Genomic DNA, 22,103 nt, shown 5'->3' with positions numbered 1-22,103 from the left:
CTAAATATTATGGCCTAAAGAATATTTGCTGTTGCTTATTTGTGTTGCTATGATAAATTGATCATATTTCTGTGTTGGAGGAAAAAATCTGAACAGCTGTGGGTGAAAATGTTTAACAGACAGACAGATAGACAGACAGACAGACAGACAGACAGACAGACAGATAGACATTTTCTGGAATGTAGTTCAGTAATGTAGCTTACAATATGGGAAATCTACAGTATGCATTATCTGTAATCCAATATGACCCTGTTTACATCCTTATAATTGGTTAAAATGGTGGTTTAGGATGGTGTGTTAGACCTGTGTGGCAAATCAAAATGGTAAAAAGAAGCAGTGAGGCGCTGAACTTTAGTTAAGATTCACTCTTCCATAAAACCAGACTGTGCATTACATTTTAATGAGTCCATGCCAAAGAATAGAGTGCCCCACACAAGAGAAGAGAAGGCCAGAAAAAAAAAATAAAAAATAATTTCATGCCTCGTGGTCGCCTAAAAAGGGCCATTTGAGCATCTTTTGACATGACTTTGTGAGATAAATCCGAAGTGTGTGTTAATGTAATTACTGAAGCCCCTTTAAACGTCTTTAAAGATCTAATTGAATTCAGTCTGGCTACAGATTCTGAAACAGGAAACTGTGTCTTTGTTTACGAGGAGAATTAAAATATGAATGTGGTGAGATGTGATTCTTTTAAGACTTACATCTCACTGCAATAGTAATAGTTAAAGTTTGATGAAATGCCAAATTTATTTAAAATTGATTTAACATTTATGGAGAGAGAGAGAGAGAGAGAGAGAGAGTGAGAGAGAGAGAGAGAGAGAGAGAGGTGGTCTTTAATGATCTGATAAGGCAATAAATACGTGATCTATTTATTTAAAATAATATATCCCGCATAATGAAGGCCATTTCCATTGATTATATTAAAATGTATGAATTCATACACTGGTCACTTAAAGGAATATACAATTTAAGCTCAATCAACAACCTTGGTGGCATAATATTAATTACCACAAAAATAATTTTGACTGTCCCTCCTTTTCTTTAAAAAAAAGCACAAATCTGTGTTCCAGTGAGGCACTTACAATGGAAGTCAATGGGCCAATCTGTAAACATCAAAATACTAATTGTTTCAAAAGTATAGCCACAAGACGTAAAAAAAGCTATGTGTGGTAACCTTTTCTATGTAAAGTTAGACTATAACTAATTTTACTACTTCGTTGCCATTATGACTTAACTCCACAAACCCTAAAACAACTGTAAAAACGATGATTTAAACAACTTTATGGCTCAAATAATACACAAGTTTCAACAGAAGAATTAATGTAAGCACTTTTATAAAATTATAATCTTCACATTTCTGCATTTAAACCCTCAAAAGATTGGCCCCATTCACTTCCATTTGTAAGTGCCTCACTGTAACCTCGACTTTTACTATTTTAAAGAAAAGGAGGGACGTGTCAAAGCAATCATTATACCACAAATAATGTTGATTGAGCTTAACTTGTATTAAACCTGGAATATTCCTTTAAGATTTGCAAGTTCTAAATAAAGAGTTGATTTTATATTAGCTAAATTGTGCTGTACAGGAAGAGAGAATCAGTTGCACCTACACACTTATTCATTGCTTTAGTGCTTAATTCAACACTGCAAAACTTTGCATGAAAGGAAAGAGCTATAGTTTGCATCTTGGTGTCTGTGTGTGTGTTTGTGTACGCTGAAACCGAAACCGGGCATGTTGACAACAAGTGTATGTTCAGACTCAATACACTTTTCTTTATCATGCATAATTAAGTGTTACAGAGTTCTTGTTGTACTAAAGTGTAGCCACAACCAACAAGTGACAGCACTGCAACATCTAAACATATAAAAAAAACCTCCAGAATGACGCTCAATATTATTGATTCACGTGTAAAACAATTTTAATATTTCTTCAGAGGATTTTCAGACGCAGTCCAGACATAAATTCACTCTTCCAAATGACTTATTCAATAACAGAAACATGGATTGTGGATAAAGTGTGCAGATTTATTCTCCCCAGGCCATGCAAGGGGGTCAAACCGTTGGTTTTAAAAAGAGGAATTAAATATAATATTGATATGTTGTCACGTCCAAGAAAGCATGCTCTCTCTGTATCTTATTCTCCATTTCAATGCCCAGAGGACAGATCCCTAAAGCTGACGTTTATTTCTGCAGATATCAATATTACCAGCACATTCATTTTAATGGACATATTTGCTCTTTGAATAGGATTCGCATTCGCAATGAATAATCTTCATGGGGCATGAAATGCAAAATATGTCATGGAAAAAGCATGATTTTTGCATGCGACATTAAAGTACTGCTCTTTTTTTTTTCTCTCTCTCTCTATAGAGCATTTGTTTGCATATGTCTGCTGAAATACAAGTAACGCCATTAGTGATGAATAGATCCAAAATTTACAAATAAGCATGACAGCGGGCTCTTTTCCCAAAGTGCATTCAGATTAACGGAATCAAATGCAGGCGTAAGCTTGTACACCGTACTGAGCAACTATTGCTTTCCTGTCACATGTAATTTATAGCTTTCCATTTGCATCCCAGTACCCATGTGGCTAATTCAGAACTTTTTATCCCAGATTCTAGATCAATAGAACCTCATCCACACTAGAACCAAGCCTAAGGCTCTAGTCAGGACCAAAACACGAACTAATGACAATTGTTGAGGTGAAATGTTGTGATTTCATGCTTTGTTTGCAAAATCACTCAAGGCAAAGGAGCTCAGAGGGCTTTTCACTATATCTCTCCTTAAAGGTACAGACAGTCTGCTTCTAGCTCGGCTTAAACTGGATCTGAACGTCTGCAGTCATCTGTTCTGCTCACAGATATCTGAGATATATAAAGTAAATCTGAGATTATCAGAGAGAGAAAGACATTGCATTAGCTCTGGAGTTCCATGTGAGTAAGTCTTCTGTCTTTACGCTATAGGATCATTCGGACGAAGGTTCAGCAACCATTTCACCCCTCTCCAGATGGGACGTTGCTATCCACCCCAGGACACACTATAGGTAAGATCACATCATTAACTCTGCGGGTCATATTTGAACCTTTCTGGACAAGGTCATCCCTCCAAATCAAATTAAGGGCCAAAGCTTTCAGCTCAGAACTGGGTATTACCTGGACTGGAGCAGTTAATCGAGAGAGAGAAACACGCACGCACGCATGCACACGCACACACACGCACGCACACGCACGCACACCCTTTTACTCTTTTCTTGAGTGTTATTGTACATTTCTTAGCATTATTAAAGTGTATACTAATATGTACTGTACACTAATCTTTTATTCTTGAAATTATAGTTTCATATCGAAATCATAAACAGCTGCCTCAAAGAAATATTTAAGCTTCTGCATTTTTTCTAGCTTACTATTAAAATAAGCAAATTGTGACACTGAGAATGTTAACTGCTATGTACAAAAGGTAAGATTTCCTTGTGCAAAAGGCAAAATGCTCTTTGGAAAATTCTCAAAATCATGCTGGAGACTGTATATCCTGATCTCATGAGAAGTACATGACATTTTTGCAAATTGATAGTATGTGGAAAAAAAAAAGTAATAATTCTCCCAAACATGTCAAACTTGCTTAGAGTTTAAAATCAACAAAACCGACCTCCCTACCCTAAACCCTAATCCTAACCCTTATTGATAGTGTCATAAGTCAATGTGAAATAAAAAAACATGTCATTTTGTGGTGCTTCTATGACACTTTTGGCTCACGTGTCAACTCGCGTGCTCTTCGGGACTTGTACCCTGGTACATTGCATCGCAATTGCAACGCTCTGTCAGTTGAGCTATCGCACAACTTGATTGTGCTCAAACAAGCTTGTAAATGTAGTTGGTTATGTAATGCAAACGTTAAAATGTATCCTTTTACAAGTCATGCACTCGTGATTTGTGCGAAAGTGAATTGAAAGTCATTGTTGTAGCGGCTCTAGTGTTAATTTCACCAGAAAACTGCTGTGATACGTAAGACTGGGTAAAAATAGAGATTTTTCGATGATTCACGATCTTCATTTGAACAATCTCGATACTGATTCTTAAATCTTTTTTTATTATTATTTTTTTTATCCCCTTTTCTCCCAATTTGGAATGCTCAATTCCCACCTCATAGTAGGTCCTCATGGTGGCGCGGTTACTCACCTCAATCCGGGTGGCGTAGGAAAAGTCTCAGTTGCCTCATCTTCTGAGACCGTCAATCCATGCATCTTATCACGTGACTCGTTGTGAATGACACCACGGAGACTCACAGCATGTGGAGGCTCATGCTACTCTCCGCGATCCACGCACAACTTACCATGTGCACCACTGAGAGCAAGAACCACTAATCGCGACTACGAGGAGGTTACCCCATGTGACTCTACCCTCCCTAGCAACCGGGCCAATTTGGTTGCTTAGGAGACCTGGCTGGAGTCACTCAGCACGCCCTGGATTCAAACTCATGACTCCAGGGGTGGTAGTCAGTGTCAATACTCGCTGAGCGACCCAGGCCCCCAAGATCGATCTTTTACTCTATTGCAACCCTCTTCTACAATGAGAGAAAAATCACTCGCATTCGCAACCAAATTTTTTGCTATTCGATTTAAAAATGTATATGATTACCCACTGGTTGCTAAATCACTAGTGGTGAAGTATTCAGCACCGAGGTGTTTTCACTGCATGTTGAGAGTGAAAGTTTGGTTTGACTAGTTCCGTATGTGTGTCCAAAGACGAGATCCACGCAACCCATTTGTCATTGAATAATGTCTCTTTTAGTACCCTTTCTGTTCTCTACTGTCAGTTGTTGATCAAAAACAACAAAAAAACAGTTAATTCTAATCATGCATAGCACAGATGAGTTAAAACTTTTTGAGTCATCTCTCATTAATCTGCGCACATTTACGGACGCTCTTTACAGAAATGCCGGTTTTCTTAAAGAGACAGTACCGGTTTCTAGCATGTGTTCAACAAATCAATATAAATACTTGTAAATAGTATACATTATGCAATTAAACAATAAACATGTAACAAAATGTAATATATGCAATGGAATAAATGGATTTGTTCATTTTTAAAAAGCTAAAATGTGACAAAATGATGAAAAACGAATAAAATATCATTTGTAAACTGTATATTTTCTAGGGCTGTCAGAATTAATATACATTAACGCATGCGATTCATTAAAGTTCAACATGTTAATTTTTCTTAATTACGATTAACGCTTTGACCATTAATACAGCATAAAACACTGGCGTGAAGGGCGGAACATTTGTACCCTTTGAACCTTTCAAAGGGTGTCCCCCCGGAGTCATTACACTGATGCACACTTCACAACACACACACACACACACGCTCACCAGAGCTCTTCTACCAAGGTGAGTCTACAAGCTTAGCATAAAACAGCATAATGCGATGTGCGGTGGTCCCATAGACATTCTATGGCCGGTACTGTCATAACACGCTAGTTGACTGTTACACTCTCTCCTATGATAGAGATGCGGAGGTCGTTATCTCAGTAAATAAAATAATCTAAGACAGTATATTGTGTCCAATTTCAGCACTTTTAAAATCTGCGATTAATCGCGATTAACTTAAAAAAAATTAAAGCGATTTAAAGGAATGTTCTGGGTTCAATACAAGTTAAGCTCAATCAACAGCATTTGTGGCATAATGTTGATTACCACAAAAATATGTTTTGACTCATCATCCTTTTCTTTTAAAAAAAGAAAAATCTAGGTTTCAGTGAGGCACAATGGAAGTGAATGGGGCCAATTTTTGGATGGTTTAAACACAGAAATGTGAAGCTTTAAAAACACCTGCATTAATTCTTATGTGAAAACTTGTGTATTATTTGAACTGTAAAGGTGTTTAAATTGTCATTTTTACAGTTTTAGGGTCTGTTGACATTACATCGTCATGGTAACGAAGTTGTAAAATTGGCTATAACTTTACACAGAAAAGGTTAGTAAGTTATCACACTAAAATAATTTTTAAATGCATATCCTTTATGTCTCGTGGCTATACTTTTGAAACAGTGAGTATATTAATGTTAAAAAATTGGCCCCCATTCACTTCCATTGTAAGTGCCTCACTGTAACCAAGATTTTTCCTTTTTTTTTAAAAAAAAGGAAAAGAGGGATGAGTCAAAATTAATTTTTGTGGTAATCAATACTATGCCACACATGCTGTCGATTGAGCTCAACTTGTATTGAACCTGGAACATTCCTTAAATCGCGATTAAAATGTTTAATTGACTGACAGCACTACTATTTTCGTAATATACCTACAGTAGTTAGAAGGTCACTGTATAACTAACAGCATTAGCTTGGAGAGAATTTCTTTCATATGTAGGCAAAATGGACATTATAATTTAAATATACACATATGAATCGATATAGAATAGAAATTGGAATCGAAAGCTTGTGAATCAGAATCAAATCGGGAAATCTGTATCAAGACCCAGCCCTATTGATACGTACAACAAGCCATTTAAAAATCATTTAGCAAAAATGTAGGTATAGTAACGTGATTCTATAAGACCAGGTTGCCTGGATAACATGATCATCAGGTTTTGTTCATGCCAGCTTGAGTGCAGCTTGGGGCAGGGGCGGACAGGCCACAGGGAGAACCGGAACTTTTCCCGGTGGGCCGGCCATGAAATGGGGCTGAAGGAACACACCAACAACTACCGCTCAACAACTTTTGGGCCGGTTTTTATTTCAAATCCTTGGGGACACACCAAATGATATTCTGAAAATTTTCCACAAAATTGTTATGCAAGTGATACAAGCTGTAATAGACTCTTTAACAGCTGTATTCATAAGTCAAATTACTAATTACTGTGATGTTATATGCACGCGAAGAGCTTAGATTGTCTATTTCTGTCTCTCTTTTGCCACAGTTCCAAATACAGCATCTCCTCCTCTCTCGAGTTCTTCCAACGACCCCGTGGGCTCCTACTCAATAAACGGCATTCTGGGAATCCCTCGCTCAAATGGAGAAAAGCGCAAAAGAGATGCTGGTAAGTCTGCGGTTTCTCTTATTTGTTACAACTATAATTACAAGCTTGCTAGATAGAGTGTGATGAAAATGCATGGTAGCTCAACTTATAGAGCATTGTAAAGGATTGAGGTACGAGTCCTGAAGAGCACGCCAGTCGACATGTGAGCCGAAAGTGTCATAGAAGCACCACAAAATGACGTGGTTGTGTTTTTCATCTCACATTTGCTTTTTATGACACTATCGGTTAAATTTAGGTTTAAGGTTTAGGGTAGCGAGGAAAGTTTTGTTGATTTAAAAGAAATGAATAAATTGACTGACTTTTAGTGCCACACAGTGGACACTTCACCTCTAAACGAATGCGTGTAACAAACCACGTTATATCATTTTGCAAAAATGTTGTCACAGTCATGTAATTTTCATGAGACGTGCTTTTGAATTGTGCATTCACATTCAGTTTCCTGTTTAAATCTACTTAGTTTATTTTAGGCATATAATATTCCAAGCAGATTGCCCTTGAATGTCTAATGATGGGGTGCAGTATTTATCACGTGTGTTACTGAGAGGGAGGCACAGAGGGTTTTGATGGGGTGATGTGACCCCCACAGGAACCTCCCGTTATTAATCTGTACTGCCGTGATTAAGAGAGCTTCAGTAATTACATGTCAAGATGATGTAGCCAACTAACAAACTCACTCAAACAAGAGCAACAGTCTTCAGGGGACATTTAGCTCAAGGACCTCTCTCTCTCTTGGCTTAAAGTCTGGTCCACACTGCAGCTTATTCTTGCCAAGAACCACCAGCATAAGGGGTGTTCACACCAAATGTGTTTTTGAGTCCATCTGCACTCTTTTTTCCAATGTTTGTTTTCCAATGTAAACATGCACTAGACGGACATCTTTGACTGTTGCAGTGCATCCAGCTGTTTTTGCAGAATCTTGCGCAGGAGTACTATGTATTTAGATGCCATTTCAACATGCATTCTGTTAAATGTGTTGCAGTGCAAGAACGCATGCAGTCTAAATGACCACTTAGAAAGGGGCAGTCTGACTGACATGTAAAGTGACCAGCAGTTTGTTTTATCTGCCCTTTTTACATTTAATCATGTGCAAGCTATGAATTATAGATGTCTACCATTAAATTTTCACTTAAAATGCTCATTCTTGATATCAGCAATGGAATTGCTACTAAAAATGTACATTTGTGTGTCTGAAATTACTTCTGAACTATTACATTTTTTTTTTTTTATATAAAAAATTATATCAATACTCGCAGAAATAACCATTCCCGATATCATAAATGGAACTAGTAAAAAAACAATTACTAGCATCTGTTACTGCATTTTCACATCTGGTCATGCTCTTGATATAAATCGCTGAGATGTTTATTTTGAGTACAAAATTGTTTTTGTGAATTTCTTTTTAACCTTATAATTATATTAGGTAAATTTAATATACATTAAAGCATGGTTTAGATTTACTAATTTTGCTTTTAGGTTTTATAAAAGCTTAATTTAATTGAAAAATACATTTTTAAATGGCTGTCCTTTTTTTTTTGTATTTATTTGTTTGTTTGTTTGTTTGTTTGGAATCCTTGTTGTTATGTGGCTGTCTCTGGTTTGTGTGTGTTTTGTCCTGTAGTAATAATAATAATAATAACTAATGGGGAACAACAAGGCAAAATAAAAGTCCTCAAAGTGACCCAAAAAAAAAAAAAAAAAGAAAAAAAAGCAGAGCAGGGATCTAACAAACTGAGGGTACGTTTTTTTTTTTTTTTTTGTTTTTTTGTTTTTTTGTAATTAATTAAATAGTATTAAAAAAAGTTTTGTTAAACTTCCACACTTATCAATACATTTTCCTTTACTGATATATTATATTATTATTGATTTACATTATTGATAAGGACCACTATTCACTTGACAATGTAAAGTTTTACCAGGTATCCAAGTATTATACAGGTAGTTGTCCATTAGTGTGATGTCAAAATCAACATAACCAACATAATTCACAAATGATGAAAAATATTTAAGGGAAAATGTACAGTCAGCCGGTCATTATCTTTATCTTTTTTCTCCCCAATTTGGAATGCCCAATTCCCAATGCGCTCTAAGTCCTCATGGTGGCGTAGTGACTCGCCTCAATCCGGGTGGCAGAGGACGAATCTCAGCGTATGAGACCGTCAATCTGCACATCTTATCACATGGCTTGTTGAGCACGTTACCGCGGAGATGTAGCTATTCTCCGCAGCATCCACGCACGACTCACCACGCGCCCCACCGAGAGCGAGAACCACATTATAGAGACCACGAGGAGATTGCCCCATGTGACTCTACCCTCCCTAGCAACCAGGCCAATTTGGTTGCTTAGGAGAGATGGCTGGAGTCACTCAGCACACCCTGGATTTGAACTCGCTACTTCAAGGTTGGAAATCAGCGTCAATACTCGCTGAGCTACAACATTTTTAGTCGAATAGCAAAAAATGTGTTCACCCCAACGTGAAGCAGTCTTTTATGTTCACACTGTATAGGGTTTATTTTGCAACAACTTATTGATAAGTGCCGGATTTTTACAAAACTTTTTTTAATACTATTTAATTAATTATTAAAGAAATGTACCCTTGGATAGTTAGATTCCTCCATCGCGATGACCGGCTCTGATTGAACAAAAAGGCATGGGCTGGTGCTGTGGTGTGATGTCATTGCGTACAAAAACGTCCCATTTAATTGGCTAGGCTTTAACCAATAAAACGACTTCATCACCCAACTGATGAAGTCGTGGGGTGATGAAGTCTTGCTCTCTCGCATCAGTTCATAAAAATATTTACTGTACAAGTTCTCAAATCCAAATATGCAAGCTCTCGAGTTTTGCTACTGATTTACCTTCATACACCAGCCATGCAACTGCAATCAAGTAGAATGGGGATGCTTACGGATTTAGATCCCAGGAGTTACAGAACTCCTTGGTTTGGCAATGATTGGATTATGTCATTTTCCTCTATATAAGGAGTTGATGGTCCTTGGATCAGCTCGCTGCTAAATCACCAAACATGGAAATGGTTGTTCTCGTGATTAGAGTGTGTTACACTTGCAGTCACTTTTTTTCTTGCTCTCAGACACTGCAAGGACGCATAGTTGACATTAGCAGAGGGAGAAATTATGGCAGACTTCAGATTGGGGTGCGTGTGTATCTAAGACGACTAGATGTTTTGGGGGTTGTTCTCAGTCTCTAATGATCCTCTTCATGAGTGGCCATTTTCTTGATTTAAAGGGATAGTTCACAAAAAAAGATAAAATTCTGGTATCTTTAACTCACCCTCATAGTATTTCAAACCTATATGACTTCCTTGTTTTCTTGGAACACACAAGGAGATGTTTTAAGAACACACAAACACACACTCTGCTCTTAGACTGTAGACATCTGGAGTCAAAAATAGGTGTACTTTATATTTGCCAGGTGAACCTGCGGCCACACACACACACACACACACACGACACAAACACACACCAACACACAGACCGACTAAAGATGATTTAAAACAATGTCTTCCTTCTTGTGGTATCTAGTAAAATAGAATGCAAAACCCCATAATACCCCAGATCATAACGCTGCATTTTTTAAATCTCACACAATATTCTCACATACCTTGATATACAATATACTATATATACAACTATAAGTAAACCATTCGTAGATTGATTTCACCAAAAAATGTAAACACTGTGGCTCTGTAGGGCGCTATTAAAAACATTGCTCTGTTTGTTTGAGCGTCCCAACCAGCCAGTCTCAACAACACTGACTCAACAAATAGTGTAAGTTTTGGGCTTTGTTTTGTTCAACCAATTGTAAAAGGTGGGAATATGTTTGAAAACGATGTTTACTTTTGAATTCTTTATTTTTTATTTTTTTATTTTGAAATATTTTTGAAATACCTTTTGAAATTGCTGTCTCTGGACCCCAAATGCAGTTTTGAATAGACCATTTTGACTGTTTAGGGTTTTTTTTCTTCTTTTCTTCTGCCAACTTGGAAATTCCAAAAAAAAAAAAAAAAAAAAAAAAAAAAGTGCAATGTGCAAATGTGAATGTATATTGTGATAAATATCCAACGATATGAAACAGAATATCAAGATAATATTTTTAGCCATATCACCCAGCCCTATCTTGCAGTATTATTTTGTCTTGTCATATTTTTGTCAACAGTATGTTTAAATTAAAACCGTTTGAATGTCATCATGATGCATATTTTTCGTCTCGTCTTTATTATTGACAAAACCAAAAAACCCTTCGTCAGCGAACATTTTCATCAGTAATTTCATTGTTGAAATTAACACTGTTTCTATTGTTGGTAGGCAGCTCACCAAAAGTTGTTGATGCTTTAAACAGTTAAAGGAGCACTCATTAACTTTTTTTATTTGTGTCATCTTGGACTTACACTGACACCTAGCGGCTTGGATGCAGCATGATTTAAAATCAGTAGTTTTCAGTATCAGATGCCATTGTAGAAATGTAGTACTCACAGTCAGTCATGATTAATTTAATCCCTGAGTAAAAGTGTCAAATAACAGGACGGTAACTGAGATTAAGCGAGTAGTATTCAGCTGGTCATGTGATTCTAACATGGCAGCCCCCATGTGCGGACCCTCTCCATGTACAATAAAACAGTACATATCGTAAATAAGGTTACGATATGACCAGAGTCTTCAAACTTTTGTAATGAGGAAAAAATTACTGAGTGCACATTTAATCTTTTTTTTAAACCACCACACAATTGAGGAAACACAGTAGGAAACACAATTGAGAACACCATGGCAAGATTTTTTTACATTTTTAGATGCAACATAACAAATAGTCTTATGAGAAAGAGGAGTTTGGGATTTTTTTGCCCTGGTTGGACCCATTACGAAGCGAGCAGAGAGATAATGTGCTGCGACACACGTTATGTACATGGCGGAGCTGAGAGAGCAAGCCGCAGGGACACAGGTGTCTCACCAGCCATTAATCTGACAGCGCTACTGTATTACTGCAAATTAAAAGTAACATGATACAGAGAGAGAGAGAGAGAGAGAGAGCCCTGGTATCCACACTGACCCAAGCTGTCTGAGCTACAGAGCTGGAAGTGACATTTAAAAGAATTTGCAATTCCGCGGAGAAAAGCTATTACCGCACAAATTAACATCTAACATTCACACTGAGCTCCCCCACCATCACAGCTGTCTCATAAGAGCAGACCATTAAAGAGATAAGAGCAGTTTCATGCCAGTCGACCCAAGACACACTGGAAAAGAGACCGTTCTGGCACTGTGCCATTTTAGCTGATGTTGTGGTTATATGTTTTTTACCCTGACATTAAACTGTTTGGCTTGACTTTATTCTGGGCAATGTACACTGGCAGCTGTGGTTGCCAGAATAATTATGTAAAAACTACAGTAAAAATGTAAACAACTTTACAGAACAACCTGTACATTTTACAGTTTAAAACTGTAATCACCACGATGGCACTGTAAAAGAAAAGAAAAATAAATAAATAAACTTTTTACTTTAAGGTATTGTTAATCACTGTAAAAATTACAGAAGAGCACATGATGACATGAAGTTAATCAATAGTGGCTCTTCCAGGAGCAATGACCAATAAACATGTAGAGACAGTGCTCAATGTCACTCACACAAACACTAAACACCATCAGGGTAACACATGTGAAATTTAAATAATGCAGTAAACATTACCTAAACCACATTAAATATAAAACAGAACACCCCAATGTACGTAACTGATATTAAAAATAAGAGAAACATAACTATTGCCATAAAATATAATGAAATATGATATGTCATGCAGGGAATTGTGGGAACGCCCAATTATTGTTTTTTACTGTAATTTCAACAATAATTTACTGTAAAAGTACATGTACTCTCTTGTTAAACAATGTACATTTTTACCATTAATTATACAGGAAAATCATACTTTTTACATCTAAAAAATGACAACATTTTTATTGTAAAAAATACTGTATTTTCTTTTAAAATATATGAAATTTTTTACTGTATATTTTAGAGTCAATATTCATTAATCAATTAACATTTTATTTCTGTAGCATTTCTACAGTCTTTTACCATTAAAATAAATTTTTTACTGTGTACATAATTTTTTTAGATTTTTTTCAAAATGCACTATGGAGTGATTATTGTCATGAACATTATGGCTTATCAGCAGCATAGACATATAGTGTAAAGGCTGTATACTGGCATATTGATTATCTTATAAATAAGTGTAGAGTTCATATAATTGGTTAATAAACATTAAAAATGAAAGAAACCAAGCGGAACAGCAACAGCACTACAATACAAAGATTCATCATCGAAACAATCATGTCCACCAGAATACTAGAATTACAACGAACATAGACTAATGACAACTTGTAATAAATCATATGAGATGGCGAAATCATAAGATATCATACCACTTGGCTCATATGAAAAGGTGCTTTTTTTTCCCCCATAGAGACCAACCAATCAACAAACTGAATTTCAAATCGATACAATATCAGATTTTAGCAAGCACCAACTTTGTTACTGTTTCTGATGGATTTGATTTATTATTTGTGCATGCATTTTTGGCTCTTACCTATGACAGAAGTCAAAGAGTTTCTAATGGTCCAGAAAAACAAAAGACATGCTGCATCAAGCATGTATGACATGCAGTAAATACAATTCCCTAACAAAGCAGGGAAGCTGCACAAACGCATAGCACATAAATACAAACACAACCCCCCAACCAAGCAGATCTATCGCCAATACTTTTGTACTGCTGCTGCTCCAAAGAGCCATGTGCACAGAATGTTTACTAGCTAAGTGTGCCTTGGCCTGCTTGGCTGAATGGCAAAACAGTACTAAACTAACTCTCTATGTGTGTCTGGACCTGCTTGGCCAATAGGCTTAAATGGCTGGTGACCTAACACATAATGTGTATCAGGATCAGAAAAGCCCAGAGCTTATTTAACTAGTGAATAAGCCTAGCTATGTGTGGATTTATTTAAACTAATGGCCTAAGATAGCGATGTGTGCCAGTGCCAGATTTGGCTACAGCTTACCTTGATAAAGATGCACTTCTATTTGTCTAGGTGTTATATGGCATAAAGCAGACCTTACCGTGCAAGCCCCAGCAACCATCTGAGTAAATAGCTTTTTCGGAGAAAACTCGCAGCTTGCTGCAGACTGAGCAAATTTAAATGTTAGCCAAAGAGAGAGCACTCAAGTTGATTGGCTGCCTGATTACACATCAAAGGACCTATCAGCTTACCCCATGTGAGCTGATTGGCTTGACAAATCACATGTGAGCAAGCCGATTGGCTAACAGATAGTGTCCTGCCTGAATGTGGTAATTTAGCTAGATGCTAATGCTGCTATGCAAATGCAATGTGTCACAAGAGGGTTTGTGGTATCAAGACAGTTTGACATGGTAATATGTCCCAATACTAGTGTACTCTCTTACTTAAGAGCATGTACTTTCATAAGTGAAGTAGGCTACACACTTTTGTGAACTGGAACACAGCCCTTGTTTTGTTGAATCGCATTGCTCAACGTATAGACCAATCCTTTGGCAACGTCACCGCTTACATCACACGTGAAAGTGGTGGCAAAAACCGTGCTCAAACAGTAAACTTTTATCGAAAAAAAATGATTTCGAGAGCTCTCATAGAGGGCTGTGGCTTCAAATCATCTACTGAACTGACTGGACTGAGGAGATCATTTCAACTCACTGCTTTGCAGCAAACATTTATAGCGAACATAATTACTGGTATGTTATTAACCATGTCATTATAATAATTGTATAGCTAATATATCTGTGTTTATAATGGTTGTGTCATACTTTCGTTTAATTGTCTAATTTGTCAAATCTAACACAACAGTTTGCCGGCTTTCTGCCACCACTTACTGCGCATGCGCTGAAATTTTTGTAAACAAGATTGGTCTATAGACGCTGTCTCTCTCTCTCTTTCTCTCTCTCTCTCTCTCTTTCCCATGGGGTCAGGCCCTGTGGGTGTGAATCCTGTGGTGTTATGAAGTTGCTTATCTGCTTTGATAGAGCGTGCTCCCTCGTTACCTCAGTCTTAATACATACTCACGTCAAAAGAAATCCGCTCCACTCAGTCGCAGATCAATACCACAGCAGCAGGGCAGCACATATTGCAACTCTGTATCATCAGCTCAAACACACTGCCATTGAGGCTCCAGGTGAAAGCTATTAGCACTAATGAAAACAACTGCCTCATACAGTTTTCACACTTTTTGCGTAATTTGGCAAAACTATAGCTTGATTACAAATGACACCCAGTTAAAAATACTCTGCTCACAAGTGATTTTTACCTTGATTTTTATTTAATTTTTTTTCAAACATCACTTGTCTTATATTTCATCTCAAGCATGCTCCTCACTAACACTTTTGTCCACTCAGATAACAAGTACACCAACTTCTGAAAAAACTTTATTAGGGGCAAAATTAATATTTTTATAATGGATTTGCATAGTTTTATATTGTAAGTCTGGGTCTGGAACAAGGCTAAAACAGTAAAAATCTATACATAAACGCATTTGAAAAGTACCAAAACTAAATGATAAATGCCTATGTTATCCTGTTTATAGAGTCTAGCATGCAGACACAAGTGTGGTTTCTCAAGTCACCTACTTCAATAATATCTGTGGGAAATTCCAAAGGAATACAATATTAGGATGCTGGTACAGTACCCGTCAAGTAGATTCAGTTGTTGATTTTTTCTAAGCAGTTGAAGTGTTAAAGTTGATCGCTTCTGCCGAAATGCCACCGCAAGCCAGCACAGTAATTGGTGTGTGTGTGTGTGTTGTTTATCCAGTGAGTGGGAAGCATGTCACTGGTGTGAATGACAAATTCAGCTGTATTGATTAGGTTTGTGGCCCGGGCTCCCTAATGGCACCTAATTAATGACTTCATTTACCCCTGTGCCCGATAGAGCAAATACACACTCCACCTCAAGGACCCCCGTGGGAGCTGTCCAAACAGAGTGCCTGCTCACAAACGTCCCACTTTAACAGGCTGAGGAGGGAAAAACACATGGCTAAAGCAGGCATCATTGCTAGTATTGCAAAAAAAAAAAAAAAATAAATAAAAAAAAATAGACTTACATTGAAGGAGGGACCTGTGTCATAGAGATCAGAATTTCAGACACTCAAGGCTCTTTTCACTTGAACAAGTAAACAACTACCTAGCAACCACCCAGAAAACCATAGCAACCACAATGCCCTGTTAATCATTCACAACATCTTAGCACCTTGTGCCAGGGAGTTTCGAACAGGGAAATAGCATTCACGTTTTCTTTGGCTATATCTAGTATACACTCACACACACATGGAGAAGTGTGTGTGTGTGTGTGTGTGTGTGTGTGTGTGTGTGAGAGCGAGCACTTCAGGAAAGGTCACCGTGACGACTGCAGTGGTAATAACCAGCTGAAATGGTGCCATCAGACAGACATGATTGATCAATTGAATTCAGTGGCAGTGAAAAATGTGAGATGAAGAAGAGCATTATAGACACGATGAGCTGAGACAGGATACTCATCAACACTTCATTCCACACTGAGCCTTTATCCATCGCGCTCTCTCTCTCTCTCTCTCTCTCTCTCTCTCTCTCTCTCTCTCTCTCTCTCTCTCTCTCTCTCTCTCTCGTTTTCTTTCTTTCCATCAAAATGTATCCCCCCTTTTCTTTATCCCCTCTGTCTTTTTTCTTTGTTTACCGCTCTTTATGTTTTCAGCTGGGTGCACACTGTATGATTTTTTGAACATTTGTAAATCGTAAGATTTCTTTCGCTGTAAGGCAATATCGGTAAAACTTGTCTTGAATCAGAAAAAAAAAAAAAATCCTCTAAAAATATCGAAACAACATTTACTTCAGGATTATAGATAATAAAATTTGTTTTCAGAGAATATATTTTTATTTTAGTTTATTTTTCATGCTTGGCAAATATAAACGAACAAAATTTTCCAATGGGCAAATTTACTTCTTAAAGGAATATTTCAGGTTCAATACAAGTTTAGCTCAATTAACAGCATTTGCGGCATAATGTTGATTTACACAAAAATAATTTCAACTCGTCCTTCTTTCTTTAAAAAAAAAAAAAAAAAAAAGCAAAAAAAAAAAAAAAGCAAAAATTGCACTTACAGTGACCACGTTTACATGCACTTAAAGCGTTTTACTCCAGGGTTTTTGCAGAAAGCGGCGTTCTGAAACGTCACATAAACGAGAATGCATAAATTATACCCATTTATACACACCAATGTAAAATACTGACAGTCCCTCACATTTGTGAATATGCGGCCATACATCGAGGAATCCCGGAGTTTTACGTTAGAGGGAAACCCCACTATTGAAGCGCAATTCCGCTACAGGCAGGGGCGGACTGGCCACCGGGAGAACCGGGACTTTTCCCGAAGGGCCGGCCACGAAACGGGGCCGAATGGGCCGCGATAAGCTGAAATGGGCTGCTGCGTTATGCAGAACGGGACACAAAATGGTGCAGCGATATGCAGAAAAGGACAGCGACCCCTTCCCCCCGGTCAACAACATTTGGGCCAGATTCTATGTAAAATCCCAGGCCGATTTCTCTTCCCAGTCCACCCCTGGCTGCAGGTCATGATGGAAAGTTAAGGAAACAAGCACAGCAACAACTCTGGATTATCTGGAAATAAAGCGAAGCAACGGAGAATAAAATAATGTAGTCTTCCTCGGATACTATGCTCGATATTCGATGTAAGTGTCACGGGGAAATTACGTTGCTGTGGAGAAAGCTGCTTACTGATCGAGCCGCATGTGCACAGGAGTAAGAGTACGCCGCTTATACAGTGCATGTAAACGGGAACACTGCTTTCTCACAATAAGCCGCATTCTGGTGTCAATGGAAATGTAGTCAGTGAGGCATTTACAATGGAAGTCAATGGGGCCAGTCTATAAACATTTAAAATACTCACTGTTTCAAAAGTATAGCCACAAGACATACACATCGCACAAGTTAACATGATTTTAAAGTGATACAATTACTTATTTAGCTTATTTTTCTAAATTTGTATCCTATAATACAACTTTGTTGCCATGAGAACGAAACCCCTGTAATCTCGGTATTGGATATAACTACACAGATAAGCTTAGTTTGTGATTTCATCACACTAAAATCATGTAAACATGTATAATATTTATGTCTTGTGGCTATACTTTTGAAACAGTGTGTATATTAGCGTTTGTCAACTGGCCCCATTCACTTCCATTGTAAGTGCCTTCGTATTCCTGCAATATTTGCAGGTCAAATATTTTTGTCAACATTATGCCACAAATGCTGTTGATTGAGCTTAACATGTGTGGGAGCTGGAACATTACTTTAAGTAAATTTACATTCTTGTAAAGGTGTTATTTCTACTGGAAAACAAAACAAAGATACTGATTCTGAAAGTAATATTTTTTAGTGATCCAGTCGTTCTATCAATATCGTATTATTATTATAAATCCAGAATTCGCTCTAAAGAAATTCACAACAATCCATGACGTTCTCTATTCCCCAGACAAAACTTACTCCAGAATACCCAAATTATTGTTGTTGTTTATTTCTTTACTATGCAAAACATTGCTAAAATTAGCGCAATTTATTTTTCCATTTTAATTCCATTTGTAACTGAGGAAATCTGGTAACACTTTGCAGTAAGGTTTCATTTGTTACGATTAGTTAACAGCATTAGTTAACATGAACTAACAATGAACAATACTTCTACAGCATTTATTAATCTTGGTTTATGTTAATTTCAACATATACTAATACATTTTTTAAATAAAAAGTTGTATATGTTTGCATTAGTTAATGCACTATGAACCAACAATGAACAATTGTATTTTTATTAACTAGCATTAACAAAGATTAATGGATGCTGTAAAAATATATTGTCCATTGTTAGTTCATGATATATAATGCATTAACTAATGTTAACAAATGGAAATCTGAATGTGATGCAGTCAGGTAACCTAAAATGCCTAGTTACCACTGTCAAATATTCAACGAATCATACAGTCTTACATAAAAATGTTGATTACACACAGTCTGCTATGTACAAGATCTCATTATGGTCTTATTTTACAATCTGACAAGCAAAAATCATGAAGGACCATTAAAATCATGCACTGTTCACATGGATTTACTCTGTCTCTCTTTCTCCTTCCCCCGCTCCTCTCTCTCTCTCTCTCTCTCTCTCTCTCTCTCTCTCTCTCTCTCTCTCTCTCTAAGTTGGGGCAATCAATAGAGGTTGAGCATGTCATACATCACTGTACCTGTGGGCCGCACCGAGAACATAATATGCCACAAATTTAGAGTGACAGATTTGTAAGGGAGATGCGACTTTCCAGAGCATGCAGGATGTGAAGATATTTAAAGGCCCTCTAAAGCGTTTTGCCGGGGTGAGAAAGAAAAGAGAGAGAGAGAGAGAGAGAGAGAGAGAGAGAAGATGTGAGGGAATCTTCCACTCTTGCCAAGGGTAATCAGGTCAGAGGACGACCGAGGAAAAGTGCAGTGTTTGTGGAGCGTTGTTAAACCGGTAAAGTGAGAGAACAATAACAGCAGAGGTTTTCTTCAATGTGTGTGTCGACTCAAGAATAAAGAGACGCTGGAGAATCAAATCAGCGTTCAACTACTGCAGAAAACAAGGGAGATGAGCTTCAAACACAGTCTGAACATATAAACACACATGCAACAAAAGTGTTTAAAGTGTGGGGTCAAGATACCACACAGACTCGTGGTTAAGGGTTTAATAGTTTTTGCAAATGTTACTGTTAGACATTTTGATGATCGCAACTCATTCATACATATGGTATCTTGGTTAAATATAAATGGTAATCGCATTTTATTGACCTCGTAAATATTATACATATGAACAGTTCTCGAGGGAGATGTGAACAAATCTTATCAAGCAATAACTTCATCAGTATTTGAGAACGTATCAGTTCATTTCTACCCAAAAACTCACGTGCACGAGCAGTTATTCTCTTCAGATTCTGAAGTAGACACAACATTAGGGATGGGTGAATGGATAGTATCGATACCTCAGACACCGATATTGTATCAAGAGGATCAATACTCACATAAAAATATCGATACAAAATGTTTTTAGTAACTAGTGTTTTTTTTCATTTATTACTTATCTACCATGTGTTTTGCGTATCATAAGACTCAGTGACAGAAAATAAAGTATATAAGCAAATAGCATATGATTGGATCTATTTCTCCTTCCGCTAAACTTAATGCACAGAAAGACACAAGCAGTTGCAGACAGCGCTCTTTTGATATAAAAGTATTTTATTTAAATGTATTTATTTTTTTATTATTATTATTAAAATTATTATTTGATTTGATGGACATTTTATATATATATATATATATATATACATATATATATATATACAGGTGCATCTCAATAAATTAGAATGTCGTGGAAAAGTTCATTTATTTCAGTAATTCAACTCAAATTGTGAAACTCGTGTATTAAATAAATTCAATGCACACAGACTGAAGTAGTTTAAGTCTTTGGTTCTTTTAATTGTGATGATTTTGGCTCACATTTAACAAAAACCCACCAATTCACTCTCTCAAAAAATTAGAATACATCATAAGACCAATAAAAAAAACATTTTTAGTGAATTGTTGGCCTTCTGGAAAGTATGTTCATTTACTGTATATGTACTCAATACTTGGTAGGGGCTCCTTTTGCTTTAATTACTGCCTCAATTCGGCATGGCATGGAGGTGATCAGTTTGTGGCACTGCTGAGGTGGTATGGAAGCCCAGGTTTCTTTGACAGTGGCCTTCAGCTCATCTGCATTTTTTGGTCTCTTGTTTCTCATTTTCCTCTTGACAATACCCCATAGATTCTCTATGGGGTTCAGGTCTGGTGAGTTTACTGGCCAGTCAAGCACACCAACACCATGGTCATTTAACCAACTTTTGGTGCTTTTGGCAGTGTGGGCAGGTGCCAAATCCTGCTGGAAAATGAAATCAGCATCTTTAAAAAGCTGGGCAGCAGAAGGAAGCATGAAGTGCTCCAAAATTTCTTGGTAAACGGGTGCAGTGACTTTGGTTTTCAAAAAACACAATGGACCAACACCAGCAGATGACATTGCACCCCAAATCATCACAGACTGTGGAAACTTAACACTGGACTTCAAGCAACTTGGGCTATGAGCTTCTCCACCCTTCCTCCAGACTCTAGGACCTTGGTTTCCAAATGAAATACAAAACTTGCTCTCATCTGAAAAGAGGACTTTGGACCACTGGGCAACAGTCCAGTTCTTCTTCTCCTTAGCCCAGGTAAGACGCCTCTGATGTTGTCTGTGGTTCAGGAGTGGCTTAACAAGAGGAATACGACAACTGTAGCCAAATTCCTTGACATGTCTGTGTGTGGTGGCTCTTGATGCCTTGACACCAGCCTCAGTCCATTCCTTGTGAAGTTCACCCAAATTCTTGAATCGATTTTGCTTGACAATCATAAGGCTGCGATTCTCTCGGTTGGTTGTGCATCTTTTTCTTCCACACTTTTTCCTTCCACTCAACTTTCTGTTAACATGCTTGGATACAGCACTCTGTGAACAGCCAGCTTCTTTGGCAATGAATGTTTGTGGCTTACCCTCCTTGTGAAGGGTGTCAATGATTGTCTACTGGACAACTGTCAGATCAGCAGTCTTCCCCATGATTGTGTAGCCTAGTGAACCAAACTGAGAGACCATTTTGAAGGCTCAGGAAACCTTTGCAGGTGTTTTGAGTTGATTAGCTGATTGGCATGTCACCATATTCTAATTTTTTGAGATAGTGAATTGGTGGGTTTTTGTTAAATGTGAGCCAAAATCATCACAATTAAAAGAACCAAAGACTTAAACTACTTCAGTCTGTGTGCATTGAATTTATTTAATACACGAGTTTCACAATTTGAGTTGAATTACTGAAATAAATGAACTTTTCCACGACATTCTAATTTATTGAGATGCACCTGTATATATATATATATATATATATATATATATATATATATATATATATATATAT

The 22,103-nt window shown here is 37.2% G+C and overlaps 1 protein-coding gene across 2 annotated transcripts in view; it reads left to right on the top strand.

Moving 5' to 3' along the window:
* LOC127423607 (paired box protein Pax-2a-like) overlaps positions 1-22,103 on the top strand; it is a 50,727-nt gene that overhangs the window by 4,466 nt on the left and 24,158 nt on the right. For both annotated transcript variants that reach the window (XM_051668059.1, XM_051668060.1), the window contains exons 4-5: positions 2,964-3,043; positions 6,913-7,032. In XM_051668059.1, coding sequence (XP_051524019.1) covers positions 2,964-3,043; positions 6,913-7,032 — 200 coding nt within the window. The remainder of the gene's footprint in view (positions 1-2,963; positions 3,044-6,912; positions 7,033-22,103) is intronic.

The sequence above is a fragment of the Myxocyprinus asiaticus genome, chromosome 32 (genome assembly GCF_019703515.2).
Source record: "Myxocyprinus asiaticus isolate MX2 ecotype Aquarium Trade chromosome 32, UBuf_Myxa_2, whole genome shotgun sequence".
In the NCBI taxonomy this organism is placed as follows: domain Eukaryota; kingdom Metazoa; phylum Chordata; class Actinopteri; order Cypriniformes; family Catostomidae; genus Myxocyprinus; species Myxocyprinus asiaticus.
This window is presented reverse-complemented; position numbering and strand designations above follow the sequence as displayed.